The sequence below is a fragment of the Drosophila santomea genome, chromosome 3L (assembly GCF_016746245.2).
Source record: "Drosophila santomea strain STO CAGO 1482 chromosome 3L, Prin_Dsan_1.1, whole genome shotgun sequence".
Lineage (NCBI taxonomy): Eukaryota > Metazoa > Arthropoda > Insecta > Diptera > Drosophilidae > Drosophila > Drosophila santomea.
Window position 1 is genome coordinate 13,021,905 of NC_053018.2, and position 24,821 is coordinate 13,046,725.

Genomic DNA, 24,821 nt, shown 5'->3' on the forward strand with positions numbered 1-24,821 from the left:
TTGAATTGAAAACAGGGAGATTTCTACGATTTTCCTTAGTACTTTTTATTAGTTCAAATCGGTATTTTGTTTCGTTTTCATTTTATACACTCTTTTATGTGTTTCTCTCTTTTGTATACCATATACATATATAGATTTTTTCGAAAGTTTTGTGGGCTTTGCTTGTAGAAAAACTTAAAAAGTTTCTTTAAAATATAAATTTCTTGTCATAAAATTAAATACCTCTTTAAAGTTGTTTTAGAAAAGACCTAACTAAAAACTATGAACATAGCACATTGTAAACATGTTTGTGTAGTGCAGCCATAAATATTGTATGGTATGTTTATAATCCAAGGTTTTGGAATTAATTCGTAGCGTTTTACGAAAGATTGCGCTAGCCAACTATTCTTAGTAAATATTCTCCTGGAAGCTACTGACTTAGCGCATCGTAATTGTGTTCATAGCATAGTCTTTCGTAAAACGCTACGAATTGATTCCAACACCTAGTATAATAGGGTATATTAGATTGTTAAATAAGAAAGTAGGCTTTAAAACTACGGAGAAATTCTAGCACATGATATATGGATCTGGGTTCTCCCGCTTCCTCCTTTAAACATAGATTTAAACTGAGTTTGGCTTGCATATTGCCCTTTACGTTATGTAATGTGGTTTGCTTGGTTAGCTTTCGTGTTGTACATATATATGTTAACATATATATAATATTATGGTTATCTTACGACTATATGGACTCTTATCTGCCCTTATTCATGTTGCATCTGCACTCGTTATAAGCTTTAACAATTATGGTTGCCGCGCGGGCAAAAAATTATATAGAAAAACAAAAACTACATACATCTGCATAGCTCAAACTATTTACATTGGACTGTTTTTTTTTTGGGAACTTTGAACGCCAGAAATTAGGTGTGGGTGGTTTTTAGATTATTTGTCGGTATGTCTATGTATGGATAGTGTAGTTTTTGTTTCAATCACATGTTTGCACTCCCAACGAAAATGGTGAATAACTTAAGGAAATGTTGTTGATGTTGTGAAGATTGCCGGTGCTTCATGGTTGGAATAAAGCTCTTTCTGCCCAAGTAATTAAGCATTCTCATCCGTCATGTATATGTAGCCATGCTGTTGCAATATGCTCAATCGCTTCTCAACGGCATCGCGATCTGTTGGAATATTAGTAATTATTGAGTCATTCATTATACCTTCTTTGGTTATAAGGTAGTGACTTACATTTGTTCAGCAGCATTTTGTCCTGCGGATGATTGCACTTTTGCACCAGCGAATGAAGCAGAATGTGTGCCGTGTTGTAACGCTCAAAGCAATTCTTGGTATTCTTCAGTAGCTCATCCAAAGCAGCCGCCTGGCACTGAAAAGAGTTAACAAATCATTAGTAAATCATTAGCAACTATAAAGCAAAGAATTGCTTACCATATCCAGTGCGTAGTCATAGAGAATCTTGTCCGCCGTTATGTTAAATGCATTCGCCTTCTGCAATAGTCCGCTGCCATTGAGTCGTTTCGATTCGAACAGCATGCTCCGGTATTTGGCGTTCATGGTGAGCAAAGCTAAGGGTCAACCAAATACATTAAAGAGGATGTGGCTGCAATAAGCTAATCGTCTGACTCACCATTCTTTACATTGGACGACGGCTTTAGCTGGCCGTTGCTCAGCTGCTGGGAAGCCAGATTCATCCCGGACGAGAGGAGCTGGAGTCCCCGGACGAGCAGCACCAGGCGCTCGGCCCGTTTGCAGTGCTCAGGTGCGTGCGGCGGTATCTGCTGGGCATCCGCTGACGCCGCTTGCGCCGCCGACTGACTGCCGGCTACCATGAAGGTGGAGAGCGGTGCGCAACGCGAATCGGCCACTTCCTGGATGCAATCGGTGAGGGCCAGCACAAAGTTCAGCTTGGACAGTGTCTCGTTGTGCTCGCGATCCATCAGCGTCTCTTCGGAGAGCTCTGGGGCCTGGAATGCATGTGGTTCCCCACCACCGCCGGCTCCTGTGTCCAGCAGACTATGCAGCCCACCCGTGGCGCCCAGTTCGGGCAGCGTAAAAGCTCGCGGTCCCAGCATGTGATGCTGGTTATTGTTCTCCGAACCACTGCCCGCCGATCCAATCGAGCCCAGCGATCCCGGCGCCACCAGCATTGTGGGACTGCCCAAAGTGGGCAACTTGGTAAGCGCTGCGGACGGCAGAACTGGAGAGCTATTGCCACTTCGGCGCAACGGCGATTGCGAGTGTCCTGGCGACACCTGCCATGTGCTCGGAGCATGCGGCGGCGGTGTCTCCGACAGCGATCCTCCCGAGGCGGAACGCATTCGCGTAGGCGGCGTTCCAATCGCAAACTGCACCGCCGGCGGTGAGATCGAGTTAATGTCACTGCTCACACTGCTCTTGCGCTGATCCGGTCGCGGTTGCTTCACGCTAATTGGCTGCGATCGGGGTATCTGCTGGCCACCCAGTGTGGCTACCGTTAACGGTCCGGGTCTGGCCACCTGGCGACGTGCGGGAGCTGGCACTGGTTTGGGTTCAGAGATGGGCAGACTGCTGGGACGTGGCGGACTGGATTGATTTTGTTGCTGCTGTGGACGCTGGCCACCGGAAGCGGGCTGGGCTTGGACTTGGGCCTGTGCCTGTGCCAGACCCTGGCGCTGGTCCTCCGGAAGGTTCTTGGGCACCAGCACAAAGTCATCGGAGTCCTCGTGGGAGCTGCACGATCCGCTGTTGTTCTCGCTGTCGCACAGGACACCCACGTTGGTGATGGTGGCACAAATAGCCGGATTGGCCACCACGGACACTACAAACGTAAAATAAGAAGCGTTTAATTTTGGTCTTATTTATATGGTTCCTGATTAATTGCTTATGTCGTAAGCAACTAATTTGAGTAAACTTTTAAATGCTTAATATGGCACACTTTTTCGTTTTATTGAGCCGCTCTTGAAATTAACACAAAGTTGGTAAATAAAATCAGAGTGTTAATTACTGTATTTTCTCAAAAAGTTATCACGTGCTTTCAAGTTAAGTGAGTTTTTGTTAAAGGAGGCGGTTTGTGTAATGATTGGCAATTGTGGTTGTTAAGTGAACCCTGATTGAGGAGACCAAATGTAACACCTACCCGTGTTCTCGTCCTCCTGGGCCTCCTGCTCCTCGCGCTCCTTCTGCTGCTGCTCGGCCAGCTTGACCAGCTTCAGCTCCTGCTCCAGCTGCTGCTGCAAGGGGCTCTTGGCCTTGGCAGGCGGTGTGCCGCCCAGCGGTGGCATGTCAACTGCAAGAACACCACTCTTAGAGACTCGTCGTCGCAGGTTGGCTGTTTGACTAGGCTCACCTGGCGACGCGGCCGCCTTCTTGCCCTGAAGGAAGCGGTGCACAAAGAAGCTCTCGTACGAGATGCGATCCTTGGAGTTGCGGCGCAACAGGCACAGCAGCAGATCCCTCAGATCCGGCGACACGCCACTTGGAATTCTTCAAAGAAAGAGGGTTAGCAGTCTTCTTGTGTTTAAGCCAATATAGGAGATCTTACTTTGGTGCCAGGTTAGCATTCTGCTCGTAGTAGGACTTCAGTTCGTTGGGCGTTTGTGCATAGAATGGCGCCTTGCCAGTCAAACACTGGTAGACAATCGTTCCCAGCGACCAGAGATCCGCCTTCGAGTCGTACTGCAGCGACATGATCACCTCGGGCGCCTTTGGAAGTAAATATATCATATTATATTTTATATTTCGATTGTTGTGAGTTTTTTAATTACCATATACATGGGGGAGCCGCACAGAGTGGCCGCCATTGCGCCCTCGTTTAGAAAACGCGCAAACCCAAAATCGGCTGTAATAATGAAAAGTTAAAGATGGAATAAGTATTTTCGTATATCAAGATTTCCTAGTAATAACCAGCTTTTTACATATCAAATTTCATTGAAAAGGTAACATTTTTTTTAAGGTGAATATGTAACTATGTGTGTTTAATCACAACTTACCAATTTTCAGGGTTATTTTCGATGGAGCTGGCAATGTTTTGCCATAATTGTGCGATAGCAAAATGTTTTGTGGCTTGAGATCACGGTGCACAATTCCTTTGGTATAAAGTGCCTTCATAGCACCAGCTGGAATTGCGGGAAACAAAAGAAAGTTGTATTATAGCTTCCAATCTTGATTTCAAAGCGGAAAAAGTTGAATGTCCATAGTTAGTTTTAAGGTAAATGCATCAAATTTCACTAATATCATTATTAATGTGGATGATTTATAGATATTAGTTAGGACTACGTCTTTTGTATATAGATTGTTGGAATCTCACCTAGTTGCACGAGGAAGAGTCTAACGGTATCCTCGCTCAGCGTCCCCTTGACACTCAGATAATCCGCCAAGTCGCCGCCATTGCAGTACTGTAAAGAGAAAGTCACAAGGAGAAAGAGCGTGAGTGGGGCTGATTGGAAAATCAAATTAAGAGAGACCCCCACGCTAAGCACGAGTCAAGAGTTCGGCGCGCATATAAATCTTCTGGGACCCCAAAGACCTCAAAAGCAGAATGCAACCCATGCAAACGAATTAAGTCCAATCAGTGCGAAAATGCAAGAGCCCGGAGATTTGATTCAGTCGGTCTTTCCATCTTTTAGCTTTCAGCTGCTCGACTTTTGTGCAAGTTCCAGACAATCACAGAAAACGGCAAGGTCAAAGCGAATATGATTTACGGCAATTTTCTGAATCAAGAACTGGAATTAGGGAAATATGTTTATGGATCAGCCAGCCAGCTGCTTTTCTTTTGTCGGTTGTGCAACAAAGGTTCAGTTCCGGTTTATGTCACCAGATGTGGAGAAAAATATGTGGTGGGGTAAAAGTAACCTATAGAATTTGTACTATGTTAGGGGAATTTACACTTGGAAATTTTAAATACACTTGCTTGTCATATTCCTTTGAAATGCCAACAGTTTATTGTTTAAAGAATACCAAATTACTCCAGTGAATTTTTCATAATTTACGATAATTGATAATGGGGTTCATAATATTGTTAAAAAATAATAAACTTTAAAGTATTAAAAGTTTTCTAATTTTCGAAAAAGAAAAAAAGAAAAATATTCGAAAATAGAAATAGAATTTCCAGATACTGCAGAATTTTGAAAGCAACCCTCGCTGAAATGTTAATGAAGAGAACCCCTGTCTCTCCAAAATGCCGTTATTTTTTGGGCCGGAGCAAGTTGCCAAAAAGGATTTGCGATATTTGACCTTGAGGCCGCCAATCAAAGACATGACTATAGAATTCCTCGCGAACACACCACCAAAAACCAACAACGTAATGTGCGCGGCGAACATTTCTATCCATTTTTATGGACTTTTTGTTTTCCATGAGAAACTATATGGACCACTTACAGTTTAATGAGCAAACAAAGCAACATTAGGCAATTAAACAGCCAAATTGAAATGACAAAAGATTTCACTGCACTCGCTTTTTGTGAAATCGCTAAAATCGCCGAAGAGAAGCGAAGCGAAGAGAAAAGAACATTAAACAAAAAGTCATTGACATGCAAAGTACGCAAACATAAAAGTAAAAGTTTGAAAGAAACGGGGGGAAATACTCGCTGGGAAGAGGGCTCTTCCTCTAGGGCTTTTAACAATTTTTAATTTATTTTTTATTTATGCAATGCCAATTATTTCCCGGCAACAAGTGCCCATGAGTAAGCGATTTATTGGAAAATGCACTTGCGTAATTAATGGGCTTCTCTGTTTTTTTTTTCCATTTCTAAATATTATGTTGAAGAATCAAGTACGCAGAGAGCGCTTTGGAAGCTAAGAGAAGACTCTCCACAGCCGCTCTCTCAACTTCTGATTTTGAGCTCGCTGCTTCTGCGGTTCCGTTCGCAGCTCATTCTGAAATCGACGGTGGCATGAATCGCACGTTATCGCGCGACAAAAAAAAGCCAAGTTAGCAAATCCTGAGGGGAAATTTCAACGCGATACAATACCATTCAGTAAAATTCAATGAGAAAACTCCCCAGTGCATTACCCAATTTAGTACATATATTATCGGACGAATATCAGAAAGCGACGCGAGTAATTCGAAGTAAGCGCAGTGGACTAAAGGTCAACATATTGTAGGCGATAAAAACAACGCTCGCTATACATTGTTCATCGCAATCACAACACAAAGACCTAGAAACGGAACTAAAACAAGAGTTTAACTTTTTTCACCGACTAAATCAAATATTCAAACAAACTTATCACTCAAATCACGTCCAGTTGAATCGGTATGAATCAGCCCAGTGTTTCACATATTTCCAGCAAATTATGTAAATAAACTGCGAAAGGTTCCCTTTTTATACCCGTTACTCGTAGAGTAAAAGGGTATACTAGATTCGTTGAAAAGTATGTAACAGGCAGAAGGAAGCGTTTTCGACCATATAAAGTATATATATTCTTGATCAGGATCAATAGCCGAGTCGATCTGGCCATGTCCGTCTGTCCGTCCGTCTGTCCGTCCGTCTGTCCGTCTGTCCGTCTGTCCGTCCGTATGAACGTCGAGATCTCAGGAACTACAAAAAAAAGAAAGTTGAGATTAAGCATACAGACTCCAGAGACATAGAAGCAGCGCAAGTTTGTCGATTCATGTTGCCACGCCCACTCTAACGCCCACAAACCGCCCAAAACTGCCACGCCCACACTTTTGAAAAATGTTTTGAAATTTTTTCATTTTTGTATTAGTCTTGTAAATTTCTATCGATTTGCAAAAAAACTTTTTGCCACGCCCACTCTTACGCCCACAAACCGCCCAAAGCTGCCACGCCCACACTTCTGAAAAATGTTTTGATATTTTTTCATTTTTGTATTAGTCTTGTAAGTTTCTATCAATTTGCCAAAAAACTTTTTGCCATGCCCACTCTAACGCCCACAAACCGCCAAAAACTGTCAGTGTTGAAATTTCTTCTTCGCACATCCACTAGCTGAGTAACGGGTATCAGATAGTCGGGGAACTCGACTATAGCGTTCTCTCTTGTTTCATATCAAAAGGCAGGCCAACCGACCGACTTATAAGTCAAGTCCAAAGCAAAGTTCATTACGATCGGCATTAATTCTAATCGGACAAGTGTGTGTAATTAGTTTTATTATTATTACAAGCCGGCTTAAAGTGTTCTTTGTGTTTCCAATTGTGCTGCTTAATATATAAATTTCAAAATATGACAAGTGACTTTGCTATCGTCTGAAATTTTAATTAATAATGTGATGTAATGTTTATTAATTAAAATAAGATTACCCAAGCGATTAGGTTTCATTTACGGCGATTAAAATTAGAGTCTGGCAATGAAGTATGCTCTTTAAGTTTTCACTGAAAGTTATTGATATTATTTAGAGTGAAGCCTTAATACATCGATTAATAAGTCAGCAGTTGGTTAAAAGCTAAGTAGAAATCGCGAGGGGATGAGACACAGCAATTAAATATTAAAAACTGATAAGATAACCACCGCTAAACATTAAACTTAACATGAGAGAGTTGGGGAAAGAGAGAGATAAAGGGAGAGAGATAATATTTGTCGCTCTTTGGAGCTCTCTCACACACACAACACACACCTGTTCGTTCAGTCCGCTGAACGGAATGGGAATTGTTGGCGAATTTTTTGCTCATTTGAGAATCGGCAGCGAGTGGAAAAGTTTGTGCGAGCGGAGTGAAAAATAATTATTTGACTTTTGGCAAAAGTAAGCCGGCGAATGTAAATGGGTATTAATCAACGTTGAAGCTGTAATTTCAAAGCAAAACAGATGAACATTAAAAGTGCAAAGTGAAAACAGAAAAGCGCTGCAAAAATAGACCCCTAACACCTTATAAAATCTATTTTCAGCTTGAAAATTTCCACATCAAGTTTGGCAAAAACGTCGAAAATGCAATGAAAACCGTGAGATAAACACAAATATTAACAACACGCCTTGAGGACGCAGTGAAAACAAAGCTAAACAAATATCAATAAACAAATAATTCATAATAATGCACGTGTACTACAAGTTTGGATTACTGCTGATATTTTTGCTAAGCGTGAGGTAAAAATCAAATTGCAATAAATATTTACAGATCTCGATATGCGAAGTAACCACATTTGTTATTCCTATGGGGCCGGAGAAGTAATCCATTTATTTATAGAAATCAGTAAACTCTTCGTTAAAGACGAAACAGCAGAGACAAGGGGCAAAGTTTCCGTTTAGCAACATTCGCAGTGATTAATTCACTCAAATCGAAATAACGACAGGTGAACCCGCCGAGTAACGGGACTTTGACCCGCCCACAACTGAGATATCAATGCCAAATGGAATACTCACGCATGGGGTTATAAAAAAAAAAAACAGCAACTTTTTATTGATAGGCCACGGGAACCGCTCTTAATTGCCGCCTTTAATATATATAAGGTGCACGAATTTACACTCTACTTAATCATATCGCATAATCTGATAAAAATAATAACAATTCCCCGGTTGTCCGATAATTTATACCGCTATTCCTTATCAAATTGTTTGCTCAGCGTTATGAATTTCTTAGCCAATATCGAAGCAATATTGCAAAAGACATTGAAATTTACCACTGTCTCGGTTTTCCGATTTTTTAATTAAATTTATAGCTCCGATGTGCTTTAGCCATTTCATATTTTGTAAATTACACATAAAAATCTATTTATTTATGTAATAAAAAATATATAACATCATGTGCTTGCCAATAATAATGCATTTCCAATACTACTAAGTTTGAAAACTTTAAAAGTTTGTATTGATTTATTTTTGCAGTGCACTTAAGCCCATTTCCCTATTGATTTTTGGGCCTTTACAAGCCTTTTTAGCCACTCGAAATCAAATGTCAAAGTAGAGTGCTTTCAAGTGCGCCGCTTCCAATTTTAGTCACTTCATTCAAGTAGTCAAGAGAATTACTTCGACTAGGTCGTCATGCTTAGTAACGGTTTAGAGATCTTTCGTAATAGCCATTAACTTAACTCGGGCGAGCAGCTGGAGCTTGAAGGCAATTCGCAACGTTCGATAAATATATCTTTATTATCCGGTAGGAGTATATATCAATTAATAGTCCCATATCAGCACTTGTTCCTCAAGCATTCGACCCTCTAATGTAGTTCGTTCTGTTCATTTTGGCACTTTTACGGATTGACGAGGCTCTTCAACCTGAACATCCATTGAAACTTCACTCAAAAGTCACGCAATTGAAGAGAACTCTAAATGGCAGTCCAAAGACTCACTTGAACTACTCTACCAGCCAATTTCCACCTTTTTCTAAATAAAAACCCTCACCAGAACTGAAGTCGCCGAATACAAGGATAACGAACGATTTAGAATCAGGCGAGCCAGTTGCAAAAAATGAAGAGGGCTTACATATGGCAGCAAAAAAATAAAACAAAACACTAAAAGTGAGAGTGAACGAAATCGTAAACTTAAACCGGTCGAGTTGTCTCTTTTGCCATGAAGTAAACTGGTTTTAGCTGTGCTTTTTACTCAATAGCTACAGCACGTTTCGGCAATTTAAGGCCAGTCAACCGAAACAAGAAACAAACTACAAAGAAATGTGTGGTTTCTAAATTTTCTTTACCTCGAAGAGCATTCCCTGTAAGCACTTTCTATTTGATTCTACTTTACTCCAATAATTATATTATAGAATAAATAGGATTTTAAAGTCTTGTATCAACACAAGGGCTATCGTTGTGCCCACAACTGTACGAAGAAATAATTTGTATGTTTGCTCGCACATGTGAGTATATTCATTCATGCTCTTTCGCGGAGCAAACATAAACAATAGCCGTATAATGATAGTGGGGAAAACGAATGTTTCTGTGTGGCTATGGCGTGGTCATAACAAAATGGGTCAAGAGCGTTTTCAGGACAAATTAGCTAGGTGTGTTCGCCTTCAAGACGTGAGTGATGTAACCACGTTCTGTTTAGAAGCCAGCGACAATATAAAGCCAAATATTGCCAATTTTTGGCTTTTGGTAAAACAACTTTACGTATTTGTCAAGTAATTGCTCTATCAGAAATGCGCATTCGTTTAAATTCGTTTGTGATTGCCCTGCGTTTTTCTTCATAAGCAATGAGAATACTTTGAAAAACGTTAAACGCTTTATAAGTCGAGGAAAAAACCAAATTGGCATACTGTTGGTTTATTCAATTCAAGACAAGCATTAATTTAATGATTATTCTTACAGCATCAGCCACACAAATGCCGCTCCAGCGGGCAGTGAGGAGGCCAATCCGCTCGAGGATTACAGCGATGATGACTACAGTGATACAACGACAGGCGAGGAATCGCCGGAGACAGCAGAAAATAGACTGATGCCGCAATCATCCTCCACATCGACAACCACCACATTTCGACCAATATTTAGTGAGTAAAAGTGTATGTTTATTTAGAAATCAAAAGGCTAAGGAAGACTTTTTTTTACAGACATACCACGACGCAGCAACCATGTCCTGGAGCCCAGTTGCCCGCGCAACTGCCTCTGCCTGGAGGACTTCAAGTTCGTTCAGTGTGCCAATGCCCATTTAACCCATGTGCCCCTGGACTTGCCCAAAACGGCGGCCATCATCGATCTGAGCCACAATGTGATTGCCGAACTGCGGCCGGAGGATTTTGCCAATCTGTCCAGAGCGGTGGAAATCAATCTGAATCACAATTTGATCAGCAGCATAGACAAGGATGTAAGTGCACAAATAATTTGTATTGAAATGGTGTATTTAATGTATTCTATTGTATCTCTTGTAGGTCTTCCAGGGCTCAGAGCGTTTGAAGCGCCTGCGGCTGGCCAACAACCGTCTAACCAAAATCGATCCCAACACCTTTGCGGCGGCCAAGGAACTGACGCTACTCGATTTGAGCAACAACACCATAGTCCAGCGACTGGACGGATCCTTCTTGAATCAGCCCGACTTGCTGGAGTTCAGTTGCGTCAACTGCAGCTGGACGGAGCTGCCGGAGCAGACGTTCCAGAACATGAGCGGCCTGGAGGTGCTGCGCTTGAACAAGAACGATTTCAAACAGGTGAGAATCGCGCGCCGAAAGTGCGATAGCACATTTGTTTCTCAGCTATCGCTCTATCGATAGTTGGCGCAGTTGCAGCCAAAACAGCTGTGTTTGCCCACAGTATCGCCACAGTACTATATAGCCGTCCCGCTCTCGCTTTTCCATTCCGACAGCAAATCAATACGAAAGCTTTCTCGCCGCTAACAAAAATAATTAAACTGAAGCTGCCGGAGCTGGAGCAACAGAACATCGAGGAGCTGTGCGGCCTGCTGACCTCCATCGATACGATTAGCTTCCTGCACTTCGACATCAGCTGCTACGAGTTCGTGCTGGGCACCCCCTTCAACGGCAGCCTCATCTATCCCACGGAGCCGCCGCTCAAGGGGACTTCTGAACCGCCCAGTACTGTGAAGCCAGTGGTTACCTCCACACCCGCACCGCCCAGAAGTGGTGAGCTATTTCCCGTGACTCGTATGTCATCTTGCTAACGTGGCTATTACTCTTGCCCATTGTTCGTAACTAGCCAATCGCAATCGGGCCAAAATGGAGAACAGCACGGAGTTGGTCAAAGCCGGAATCCTCAGCTCCGAGACCAGCAACAGCGGAGTGAGCGTGGAGCCGCCTGCCGAGAACCAGACCAACCAGGTGCAGATCTCCCAGGAGGCCATCAACACGCTGCTCATCTGTGAGTCCACCTCGAGTTCTAAGTTTTATAACTCCAACTACCATATGCCGCAGTTCTCGCTATTTCCCTGTTATTTAAAACCAAATTACATATCATTATATTTAAGTGTATGGTGGTTCGAGTTATACCCCTTTTACTGTGATACAAAACCTCACTAATTGTTCGATTTTACCCACACTAGGCATCATGGTTTTGGCCGTGATTGGCATCGTCATCGGACTTATTTGCCGCCAGGATATTGGCGGCATCAAAACCAAATGCTGCCGCACTAGCAAACCAGAGCCAAAGGATCAGGTCCATCCCACTGAGGAGATACCACTGAATAAGCTAGCTTAAGATAACTTTTCCAAAAAACCAAACCAAACGATCGAAGATTAAGAGAGAATCCTATCTTCCTCTAGTTTCGAAGCAATTTCCATTTCCATTTTGCCGGCATTTTTGATAGATTATAAATAGTTATATGTCACTTATGTATATGGCTAATTAGTTTAACTACTTTGACTCGGTATCTAGCCTAACTATATTCTCGGCTACTTTGTTTCCCGCACAACAACTGACCCGAATCCGTTGTTAGATTCTAGTTGTTAGTCGGAGTAGGTTAAGTTTAGCTTAGGTTAGCGTTCTGTTCTTCAGGGAAACTCGGTAGATGGGATCCCGCACCAACACTCCTGGCACTGTTCTAGTTTTAGATGCAAAATCGATTTCCATCGCAACACTTAAATTAATGTAACCCCTAGATATTCTAGTTGTTAGCTTTAGACTTTTGCCAAAATACAATAAAAGTAATTATTGTACATAGTAAAAAAGGAAACGCGTGTTTTGAACCATTAACTACGAAAATATATAACATACAGCCTAAGCTTCCTGAAAGATAACACCTGATAGCCTCGATTATCCACCCACCAACCCTCTCTCCATATCACATTCCTATCTCCAGACAACGAAATTAAGCACCAAATAAACACATCATAATATATTGGCAAGATAAATAAACAAATCTGATGAACGAATAGTAGCCAAAATGGTGGGAAAGGCGGCTTGGGATAACACGTGGCCGCGGAACAAATAAATATTCACCAACCACACGAAAACGAACTGATTACAATCCCTCTGCCTCTCCGGTGGCAAACACATTAGAATACAAAGCAAACAAGGCGAATGAGGCCAAAGTCAGGCGATCGAATGTGTACCAACTACTACAATACACACCAGATGAAACGAAACACTCCCTTCCTATCGCTATCGTACACCCCGTCAGCTCGATTCTGCTCCACCTATGATGATGACATGCAATCGTGTGGCCACAACAGTGTGGCGTTTTAAGGCAAACTCACAACAAAACAAAAGCCCACAGTTTTCGTTTCGATTAGAACTATTTTGGAAACACGCTACCTTGAATCTAAAGTTTTCTGTAAATACGCTTAACGTAGGTAGGTCAATTCTGGAAACAAATTTAACACCCATTTGATTATTAAAATAGTAAATTTTAAATTAAAACCATCTGAATACCAGATACTGATCTACAAGCACTTGAAACTAATTACTGTGAAATACATTTTCCTTACAAAGCATATTACTAACATTTTATAATGTAACGTCATTGCATTAACTTTATTTATTATAATAAGCCCAAATAACTCCAGATCTCCTCCTAGTCTTTTAAGAACTAGGGTATTTGAAAGAAAAACAACCCTATCCAATCTTATCAGTCGCAAAACTCGCCAAAAGGAAGCTAATTCTCGTGCCGCGAGCGTTTGACCTAATTTCAAGATAATAGATTGTTTATAAACAGTGCGCGCCATAAGCATGCGAACACCTGTAACCCAAATTGAGTTGAACAAACTTGAGGTCAAGTGTAGGTATTCAATGTGCTATTGCCTAGTGTTAAAGCAAATAAACTGCGTATTAAACAAAGAGGTATCAGTAAAATCAAAATAAAATAGATAAAATTTAGCACAGATGGGATAAACTGTCTGCTTTTTAATCACCTGACATTTTTTAATATACAAATAATACAATATTAAATAATAATGCTTCGTCTAATTACCCTGGTTGTAGGATTCCTATTATAATTATAAATATATTCCCTAATCTATGAATTAAAGTATGAACATTTCCACCGTGTGCATTATTAAGTAAGTGGCAGCCAATCGACGCAAATCGCTTTTACCATTCTATTCTCACTTTATTTCTGTTTACGAATTCATTTCGCAACTTCCGCAATTAATGGCGTAGCATTCGGGCCAAGAAAAGGAGGTCTAAAGGGGGAGGGACATGACGTGGAACTGGTCGACGTGCACTTTGCTTTGCAATTCCCCCATACGATATCATGTGGAGTGAATCACACACGTTTTAGCCATAAAAGCATTAAATATTTATGAATTTCTCGCTTCGCTATGCGGATTTTTAAATGGGGTTTCGGGCCAAACTCACCTCCATGACCAGGCTGACGCAATCCTGGGACTCCTTGCAGTCCAGCAGAGCCACCACATTCTCATGGTGCAGCTCGGTGAGCTCCTTCAGGATCTTGATCTCCTTGCCGAGCAGATTCTGCGTCTTCAGTTGTCCCTTCTTGGTGATGCACTTGATGGCCACCGGCATGTGTTTCTGTAACAGCGGATGAAATGCACTTCATTAATATTTAATCGAGAGTTTCTGACAACGAAGTCATTGAACGGCTATAGCCCAATTACAAATCAAAGTCAGCGCAATGACTCAGTTTATTCGCATGGGAATTTAATTGACACAAAACTGGCAAAACAGAATGCAAAAAGGATTAACATTTTCCATTTCGCATTTGTTTTTGAATGCACCACAAAGTAAAAGCGCTCAAGATGATATAAACATTTTAATTAGCAAAATAACAAAACGGTTTATCGGTCAATTACCCTAAAGCCAAGTTTAGACGCTTTGTGTATGAAGTTAGCACCATTAAATTTATTCATTATTTGCATACATTCTAAGCAATAGCGAAGGTACAAACATGTTGTTCTTCCTTAAATTCATATTTATAAACGTATTTTTTAGTTCAGATTTAGATTTAACTTAGTTAACTTTAATGAGAAACGTATACTTGATTTTTGATTATACCTTATATCAACACATGATCTGTTTCATTAGTAGTAAATCAATGCTAGAGTAAAATGCCTGATTTGCTCAGGTATCCAGATCACTAACCTCCGTCTTTGTGAGTAGCACTATATTCCCATGGAGTTCATCTGCTCATATCTAAAACCCATAATCTTTGCATACAGCTGCGGCCATAAATTTGCCTTCCAAATGTTTACATTCTCCTTGAGCAAATGTCTTTGGCCTGCTTCAATTAGCAGGCACCGAAACAAGGAAATGCGGCAAATGTAAATTCCCGGGACCCCAGAAGGCGAGGGACGAGGGCCCCAACACATTGGTGGGTCTCGCTCGGTTAAATGTTATTATTAGATACGCAAAAACGCATTCAACCGGCGGGCGGACAAAAGACGGGGGAGCAGGCCTCTAATTGCGGTGAATAAGACTGTTTACTCGGCCGCCGGAGTGACGAACTTGGCCGGGAATGGCAGGTAAGCCAAGTTAACCGGTTGGTTGAAACGCCCCACTGATAAGAACGACGTCGTTGACTGCACCTTCCGATTCATGCGACTCGTTTCGAGTTGCCCTGGATGTGGTCGCCTTATTTGCTTTCAACTTAGCAGGTGACAATGACTCTTTGTCTGGGCTTGCTCGTTTCGCCGTCCGTCCCTGGCTAAAACTCATTACAAAAGACGAAAGTGTAAACTTAAACAAGTTTGCCTACTACAAGGAAGCACACACATCAGATAGTGGTTAGTCTGGTAGCGAAGTGTCGATTGGGAGTTATCCTCTGCCCACCGTGAAGTGTGCGGAGCTCTGTTTTCAAGATCATTAAAAAAGTTATGATGCTCTTAAGTTGGGTTGGTAATATAAATTGCACTAAAGTCCGGTTTGGAGTTTTTTTTGCGGTACTTCGTTTATAATTTTAATGGCTAATAACTCTATCATTAAACTAGCCAGTAAATAAAAGTTATTTGAGTACGTAGCAGATAGTGCTGCTGTAAATTTGATTACTAGTCGAAATACCCTTGAAACTTACAAACTACTGGGTGTAGATATGACCAGACACTCTATAGGTTTCCCCCCTTAGAATATCAAATCACCTTAGGCGACGTACACGAGTTGTTTGAATGGCAAATGATAATCGATATGTTCCCTCCACGCGCACTTAATCATTCACTGTGCACTCGCAGATGTATTTATACAATTTGCATTCTTATTTATTTCAGTTAACTGCAATGAATCAAGCGATTCTTACAGCTTCTGACCGATAACAAGGCTCCTGCACTTTTGTTTGTTTGAGCCTATCTTCAAGCGATTTCAACTGCACTTGTTGCCAACCATCTGGCAGTGTTTAATGGGGTATGGCCTCTGACATTTGGCGAGATTACTAGAGGCAATTGGATCAGGTCAGTGAGAAAAGATTATGTTATCAACAGAAGAAACCATATGATCTACTTGGCTTTGTTTACTCAGATACGTTAAAGATACCTAGCAATTTACATGTACCTAACGTCGATTTTTTGAGAATCGCATAGAAATGCTTAAAGGTTTAAATGGGTATTAATTCACTTTTATTCCCATTTAAGAAGCTTAATTCGTAAAATAATGCACTAATTACTTGTTAAAAAAGCCGAAACAATTTTTAAAATGACTAATTTTTGTCCAGTCTTCTTATATTTGATTAAATATATTGGGATCTTTACGTCACTGCCTTGTATTCTGTTTACCTTCTAGTCCAAGAAAATAAGACCGAACCAGATTAGATTACCCATTAAAACCATTGGGGTCTGCGGACAGCGGAAACCGAGCAGTTCTTGACCCAATCACCTCAATCAACGAAGCGCAAGCGAAAACTGTGTCAAAAGCGAATGGGAAAGTTGCTCCACACCTGGTCGGTGAAAAATGGAAAATCAGAGGCGAGACCTCCGATCCCAGGGATTTCTGCAATTCTTCAAAGTCCACCAGCAGCATCAGGTTAAGCATTTTGCCAAAAACGCACACCCAACAACAAAAAATGGTTCAACGAACTGGGAGGCTCGATAAGGCAAGTCAAATTGGCTGTTTTGCTGGGGGGCTTAGGTGCAATGGCCCCTCAACTAACAGTAAAAAAAAAAGGAAAACATTTCTTTTGGCCAAAAATAGCTGGCTGAATGTGATAATAATTGCGCAGAAAATGCGAGAAAGAGTGAAGCCAGAGACAAAAGCGAGTGAAAAATGAAGTGCAGCACATCATCAACGGAGGCCAGGCCAAAGTATCGGATGGATACAAACAACTTCAACTGGTTTGGCGGGTGAAAATGTATCTGCTCATTGCCGCAAAGCTTAGCAAACAGCACGCGGAAATTCTCGAATTTTTTTGCGACGCAAAACATTTACTTCAATACCGCATAATTCACGCCCGATCGGATGACAAGTCAGCCGGCTAATTTATATAGAATACCATTGATCTGGATCTAAACAAAACAAGACTAACTAGTTTCTCGTGAGAAATGCCTAGGTTAATGTATTATGATATGATGGCTAGATGTCTGTTAGCTTTTGCCGAATATAATAAGCGTTAATTTCGATTTGTTTTGGTCTGCACGTGTTTAGCCTGTTGTTCTCACCGTCACAAATTGGAAAGGTGAGTTTGATTTAATAGAGTGGGTTTCTCTTCGATCTTGTTGCCCAACATTGGACTTCCGTATATTTCAACTGTGAATAAAACACAATCAGATCAGTTTCCAAATAATAAAACTGGAGAGATCGTGTTGAAACCTAGCCACTGATTTCTGATCAATGGATGAATATAGACAGTAAAAAAAACAATTTACACGTTTTTGATAGAAATCTTATCATTTCTATAAGGGGCTTGCCAAGGAGCTATATTATACAACGATTTAATGGGCTCACTATAGTATTTTGACATCTCGGCGATTAGATGCAACCCTAATCACGCTTAATAGTTTAAACTTTGTCGAGACGCATTTTCGCAGGCAAATGCAACAAATGCAGTGGAAGAGCGGCGACAAAATCAAATGCAAATTGCCATTGCATTTCAGCTTTTTGGACAAACAAAACGTATGAATATGCAAAATACACATTGCGCAATGTTAGAAGGGGAATAATACCGAATAATACACAATAAACATTACACGCTTAGAACGTAATTTTTGCATGATTCCGCCGCCGTCGATAACTTATACAATTGGCGATAAAACGGATCGTTCGGTCGCTTCGGTGAATTATGGAAACACGTGTCGTCTGGCTTTCCACATGTCAGCGTATCCGCCAGATAAAGATTGATAGATTCATTCATGACGATGCAATGAAAACTACCAGACGCTTCTTGGCACTGCAGCTGTTTGTCAACGTTTATTTTTGGAATCGGATTCGAATGGAGTAGATGCAGATCCTCCGAGGAGGATTTCCTTTTCTGTCCGCAAGTACGAGTATCTTTCGGTGTGTATCTTTTAAAGCAGCACATGCTTGACTATTTTTAGCGCCTTTTCCAAGCACGTGCAGGCAAAAGATACTCTTTTGGAGACACAAGCGACAGGCACTCCGCGATACCTTGTCCTTCGAGCGGCTTAAGTAACCCACGTGATTACGGCAGCGTTAAGTCGTGGAAAGAAATCGAAAACTGCCGGACCACAAAACCAGTTACTTGAAATGGCCATAAAAGGAAAGGTGCGGGAAGTGAACTCAGCGCAGCTTAACTCACATTCCCACTGTCGTCGGCAAAAGTGAGCTCAAGTGGATTGAAACATCATAAATGATATATGTATGTATATAGGAGTATATATACATTCAGATCACATATAACAAAGGAAAAGAGGTAGCACAGCTTACAGGAAATAGCATAGTTTATCAAATGACGCATACTATTTGCTTAAGAAAATTTCAAGTCACTTAAGGCTAATTATTTACGGATCCCATAAGGATTTCAATTAAATGATTAACGATCGGTAGCGCGAAAGAAATGAGTTAAAAAGAAGTCAAAAATCTTTTTCAAAAGAAAGATAGAGAAGCCAATAACGTCCAATCCAAAATGACAGAAAGAGAGGGTCTGACAACAATAGAAAGAGATGGAATAAGACGAATGTCTGGATTACGTGTGAACCGATTGTCCCATTGTTATGGTAACGCCATTGTAGTTGTTGTCACACTGCATTTGCAATTAATAATGCGATTTCATTTACGGACGAGACGAACTTGAGCAATTTAGAAAAGAAAACAAAACAACTCAGCTGATAAGAGCTACATATTTATTTTGTATTTCGCTTTGTTGCACTAACAAAAACAAGAAAGCAAGAAAAATTCAAGAAAAACACACTGAGCGACATGCATGGGATACAACTGGTTGACATAACAGCATATTGTCCATATGAGTGTTATATATTGGCGTTAAGGAGATAAACACTTGTGGTGTGTAGGTGCGTGTTTTTAATGGATACAGAAATCAGCTGATGCAAAGAAGCACCAGCAACTTGCACTCACTGCGGAGAAAATCACCCAGCTAACTTCCGTGGCTGCAAATCCTATCAAAAATTGCTCAAAATGAACGACAATGTACAGAAAACTCCAATAGTGGGCATAAACAATAACTCTACACCTAAACATTATGAAAATGGAGTTTCTTATGCTCAAATAGCCAGAAATGCACTTCCAATCACGGAAAAACAAAACAAACGACCAGGAAACCTAACAAATAGGCTACAGGACGCCAATCAACAACAACATCACTACGGTGCAAAAAATCATGCGCACTTCTTCTCAGATGTTTCACAACAGCAAAATACACAAGAATCTAATATAGAAACGGCAATTGCATCGCTCACAAAAGCTATCGAGGGTCTACACTCCATGCAAGCCCAGATGCTGCAGATGCTGGTCGCAATTAACGCGCAACTCACACAATGTCCCAAATAAAAATTCTCACCTGGAACACGCGAGGTGCTGCCGGCAAAATGACTGAAATCGGCCACCTTGCGGAGAGAGAGAATATTGACATTCTCCTTCTCACCGAAACGAAGACATCCAACCTTCAACTATTTGGATATGAAGTCTACACTTCAAATTTACCTGACGGCAGTCGCAGGGGTGGAGCTGCAATCCTGGTTAACAAAAAGATCAATCACTTTCCCATTGAGCCAATCGCCCATGCTAAAGTCCAAATCGTGGGTGCCAAAATCCAAACATGTATAGGACAAATATTCATCGGATCAATCTACTGCCCTCCAAACTTCAGCTGGACTCAATCAGAATTTGATGACATATTCGCTAACTTCAACTTTCCAAGATCATTCATCAGCGGAGACTGGAACGCAAAACATCCATGGTGGGGTTCTGCGATCACCTGTCACCGAGGTAACTTACTTGCCGCTAGCGTCAACTCAATTAACGCCAACATCCTGGCGACTGGAGCACCAACATACTATCCAAGCGCAGTAAATCGAAGACCATCCTGTTTAGACTTTGCAATCTATCGCAACATTCCACACGACAAGCTAAACATCAGAGACAGCTGGGACCTTGAATCGGACCACCTGTCTCTCATCACTACATTAAAAACAGAAGCCACACAATGCACTCAACGTAGGCAACTTCTTAGCAAACACACAAATGTAGCTGTTTTCAAGGAAGAACTATGTAGATCGATACGCCTTAACATTAAGATCAACTCTGCTGCTGAAATTGACGACGCGGTAGACCTCTTCACTACCAATGTGACAAATGCGGCGAGGAGTGCAAACATGCACACTGTAAATAATCATAGCAGAGCCCTCATACGCCACTCGAATAGATTTGATCCAACCATTGCAGAGATGCTAGTCCGTAAGAGAGCACTGAGAAGACGTTATATTCGAACGCACAGTCCTGAGGATAAAGCTCAATGGCATAGATGCGCCAGAGAGCTTCACGTTGCCATGGCTGAATTGAAAAATGCGCAATTCGAACATATGCTTACCAATATGGATTATTCTAATGATTCCACTTTTAATATGTGGTCCTTTACCAAAAAAGTAAAAAGAATGCCACAGAAAGTTACGCCTCTGAAGAACAGCAATGGTAACTGGTGTCGCTCCTTAGAAGAGCAAGTACAAACATTTGCGGAACACCTTGGCGACAGATTCACTGCATTTAATTTCGCATCCGAGGGGGATATCAACAGTATAAACGAAGTACTACAGCGCCCATTCCAGATGTCACCTCCAATAAGACCTATCCGTCTGGAAGAAGTCTCAAACATGATACGTACCCTCAAAAGACGAAAGGCGCCAGGTCACGACCTAATAAGCAACGCAGTACTTAAAATCCTTCCCAAGAGAGCACTATTACTTATCACATTGATATTCAATGCGATACTTAGAGTGCAATACTTTCCCAAAAAATGGAAGAGTGCTAGAATCAGTATGATTCTAAAGCCAGGGAAGCCGGAACAGGATCCAAGCTCCTACCGGCCTATCAGTCTCCTGCCCTCCTTATCGAAGGTAATGGAAAGGCTGATAGCTTCCCGACTTATAATACATCTAGAAGACAATGATACTATCCCAATGCACCAATTCGGATTCAGAGCTGGCCACAGTACGATTGAGCAACTGCACCGTGTAGTCAATCATATCCTGAAGGCCTATGACCATAAAGAATACTGCAACGGAATCTTCCTCGACATTCAACAGGCATTTGATAGAGTTTGGATCCCGGGACTACTAGCCAAAGTCAAAACAGCGCTGCCAGCCAACCTGTTTGAGCTCATCAGATCGTTTCTCACAAACAGAGAGTTTTGCGTCCAGTCCAGAGACGCAACCTCTGTAAATGTTGCCATTGCAGCTGGCGTACCTCAAGGAAGCGTCTTAGGACCGATACTTTACTCCATCTATACAGCAGACATCCCCAAGCCAAGCTATTATGAAATGACCAATGACAACAGCAAAATGCTGCTGGCCAGCTTCGCTGACGACGTCTGCTTTCTCAGCTCCTCGAACAGTGAGACCGAGTCGTCACAAATGCTGCAAACTTATCTCAACGAATTCGAGAAATGGGCCATGGCGAACAACATCAAAATTAACGAAAGCAAATGCGTAAACGTTTGCTTTACGTTACGCCGTAAAACAACTCCTGCGGTACACATTAATAATGTGGACATAGAGCAAGCAACTAAGGCGAAATACCTAGGCCTCACACTGGACAAACGCCTAACCTTCCGAGATCATATTGCCAGAGTCGTCAAAATGTGCAACCTAAAGCGTAACCAACTATTCTGGATGCTAAATAAGAAAAGCAAACTACCTTTAAGATGCAAGCGTCAGATTTATCAGCAAATTATCGCACCTACTTGGAGATACGGCATCCAAATTTGGGGAGTGGCGGCTGCGTCCCACCGAAAACGATTCCAAACCGTCCAGAACAAAACATTAAGACAAATCACTGGCTGTGACTGGTTCGTTAGCGGCCAAACGCTTCACAATGATTTAAACCTGAGCCTTGTTGAAGACCAAATCTCGTTCTTCTCAAGCAGATACAACGATCGACTAACTGCCCACCGTAATCGTCTCGCCCGGAGATTACAGGGGGCTATCCCAATTCGCAGGCTCAAAAGAAGACATTTTGGGCTGCTTCTAAGATGATAGTATGAATATATTATTTACCTGAAACCTCACTACTCGAAATTTGACCTATTCCTATATATTAAGATGAAAACAAATTATATTTTATAATTAAGAGATTATTTACTTAAGACAACATTTAGGTTAAAGGCTTTAATTGACCTGTTCCTGAATAATATTAAATAAAGATGTTAATTAAAAAAAAAAAAAAAAAAAAAAAAAAAAAAAAAAAAAGTTGTTTTGTTTTGTTTTGCTTTTTATACTGAATGAAAACCAAGCAAAACACAGCACTCATGCTAATGACCAGCAATTTAGGATTTTTTAGATTTTTATTTTTTGCGTTCACTATTTTTGACCAGTTCCGATGGCTTTTTATTAAAATGGAATTGATTAAAGTTGCTTGACCTGCAGCGTATAATTTTCCCATTAACAGATCCTATTATGGCGTTAAAATAAGCATGATTTAAGGATAAGTAATTATATTAATAATTACAGATTCGCAGCAAATGTTACTGATTATTTGGAAATCAATCAAAGGTACTAGACTGTTGATAGTTTAAACTAGTAGGCCATCTGCGACTAATTCAGTGTTTACATATTCATACTGTTTAATTTGTTTACTTTGTAATGCCAGAGGAATTTCACAGCCCTTCTGCTGCCCAACACGCGCCATTACTTCTATTATTTCTCCAATGGCCCTGAAGTAGTTCAACACACTCCTACCGCGCATAAGTATATCTATATACATACATGTATATAAATTCTATGTATGTTTGTATGTTTATCATACGCAGTGGTGCTTACGTATTTTATTTGTATCGCCAAAATAAATCGCACGTGCGTGTGGCTCCCAAATTTTGCTTAGAAATCAGGGGGCAACAATGGAGAATAAACAAAAACAAAACAAAACGCAAATTATTTTAAAGAAAACAAAAATGGAGCTATGCCTGAAAGCCCTCGAAAAAAGGGCTGCGATTTTGCTTGGCAATTTTATTAGGTTCAGTACAGTGGGTCGGAATTCATAAAAAATTGATAAGAAAAATTATAAAAAACCATGGGATAAAATAAATGAGTAAGAAAAATAATAATTAGTCATGATTAAAATATATATAAAAAATGTATTCTCAATCTGTTTTAAAAGTATTCTATTTTATAATGTGAAATGTCTACGTCAAATGTATGTTGTTTTCTCGAAAACTAAGTCATAAATGTTACAACAGGTAAGATAGTGATCCTGCATTCGTTTACATCAAAAGTAATGAATGTTTTGGAAACAAGTCATAAACATTTTTTTCAAAATTCAGGTAGACGGTTTTTAGAATAGTAAAAAAAGAATATCTATAATAAAAACTTTAATTGCACAGTTATGAATTTTTCATAATTAGTTGGTTTTTTCCCTTAATAGTTTTTGTCTCTTTCAATACACTATAGATTTTAATTTTGCTCTGTGTACTTAATATTTCCACCTGCACTGTGATCAGCTGATTTTTCGTTATATTTTGAGACACTAAGCTCTTAGTTCTTTGGCTCTTGGTGCTTTCTGCGTGTTTACCTTTGACAATGGCGCATTGTTAATAACGTTGGGGCTTGTTATTGTATTATTTACAAATGCGACCAAGCCCCGCATTAAAATGAAAACAATAACAACGAATTATACGTTGGGGAAAACAGGTTACTAACATGACGGAATTGTTTAGGCTCTACATACCTACTCATGCCGTATGTATGGAAGATATTTATTTGTTTGGAAGAGTAGTAGCTTTTCTTACCTTGCGATGACGTCCTTTGTAGACGACGGCAAAGGCGCCGTGGCCCAGCATATCCTTGGAGCTATATTCATATTCCCCGACAATATTCATTGCATGCGAAAAAGGAGGAGGATGCGACGCCTGGAAGTGCTGCTCTCTCCCACACTCTCTCTCTCGTACACCCCCTCGTGCTCCACACTCTCTCTCGCTCGTGCACGCACACTTGCTCTCCCCTTTTCTTTTCTTCTCTCTTCTGCTTTGCTTTTGCTTCCAATTGCAATTGTGGAAAATGGAAAATCAATTTCTTTCCCTCTTGGCCAGCCACTAAATGTGATTCTCTGGCCCTTGACGATCTCCGGAATTTTCACGTAACACCACCGCCGACTTTTCCGTCCACCTGGCCAGTTGACAATTATCGGGCACTCACTCTAATTTCACTTGTAATTGAATTAAACTGTTCTTTTCCGTGTGCGATTGTGTCGGTTTTCAGTGTGGTATTGCTTTTAATTTGCGGCCCCACACTCGCGTACAAAACACACACTTGCAGGATCGATGGCACACACTCTCTCACATACACACACACGCACACACGTACGATCAGCACAATTTCCCTTCGGTTCTTGGAAAATGTAGCTTTTTGGTCCCAGCGAAAAACTTTGCAAAACTGATTTTTCCAACTACTTCGCGAGAGAGACTAGTGGAAAAAGGCAAGACGAAAACACAACTAAGCGAGGTGGTGGGTTGGCCAGTGTGGCCGC

The 24,821-nt window shown here is 41.0% G+C and overlaps 2 protein-coding genes across 5 annotated transcripts; one reads left to right on the plus strand and one right to left on the minus strand.

The window, feature by feature from the left end:
• Positions 1–24: 24 nt before the first annotated feature.
• Positions 25–24,810, minus strand: LOC120450523 (serine/threonine-protein kinase unc-51). 2 transcript variants are annotated; one of them, XM_039633606.2, is made up of 12 exons: positions 24,085–24,809; positions 14,091–14,264; positions 4,277–4,364; positions 3,960–4,085; positions 3,735–3,808; positions 3,512–3,672; positions 3,317–3,453; positions 3,107–3,256; positions 1,619–2,788; positions 1,420–1,556; positions 1,222–1,357; positions 25–1,154 (listed from the first exon to the last, which is right to left on the minus strand). In XM_039633606.2, exons 1-12 carry the CDS (start codon positions 24,172–24,174, stop codon positions 1,078–1,080), a joined length of 2,520 nt encoding a protein of 839 aa, XP_039489540.1. In that variant the 5' UTR covers positions 24,175–24,809; the 3' UTR covers positions 25–1,077. The 2 variants fall into 2 exon arrangements, with proteins under 2 accessions (XP_039489540.1, XP_039489539.1); XM_039633605.2 differs by having other exon boundaries at positions 3,107–3,453; positions 24,085–24,810.
• On the plus strand, positions 5,839–12,468 carry LOC120450525 (mimecan). 3 transcript variants are annotated; one of them, XM_039633607.2, is made up of 8 exons: positions 5,839–6,221; positions 7,809–8,004; positions 10,158–10,336; positions 10,397–10,650; positions 10,715–10,990; positions 11,146–11,422; positions 11,496–11,657; positions 11,839–12,468. In XM_039633607.2, the coding sequence occupies exons 2-8, from the start codon at positions 7,952–7,954 to the stop codon at positions 11,991–11,993; spliced, it is 1,356 nt and encodes a 451-aa protein (XP_039489541.1). In that variant the 5' UTR covers positions 5,839–6,221; positions 7,809–7,951; the 3' UTR covers positions 11,994–12,468. The 3 variants fall into 3 exon arrangements, with proteins under 3 accessions (XP_039489541.1, XP_039489542.1, XP_039489543.1); XM_039633608.2 differs by having other exon boundaries at positions 5,839–6,037; XM_039633609.1 differs by lacking the exon at positions 5,839–6,221 and adding an exon at positions 7,584–7,665.
• Positions 24,811–24,821: the final 11 nt, after the last annotated feature.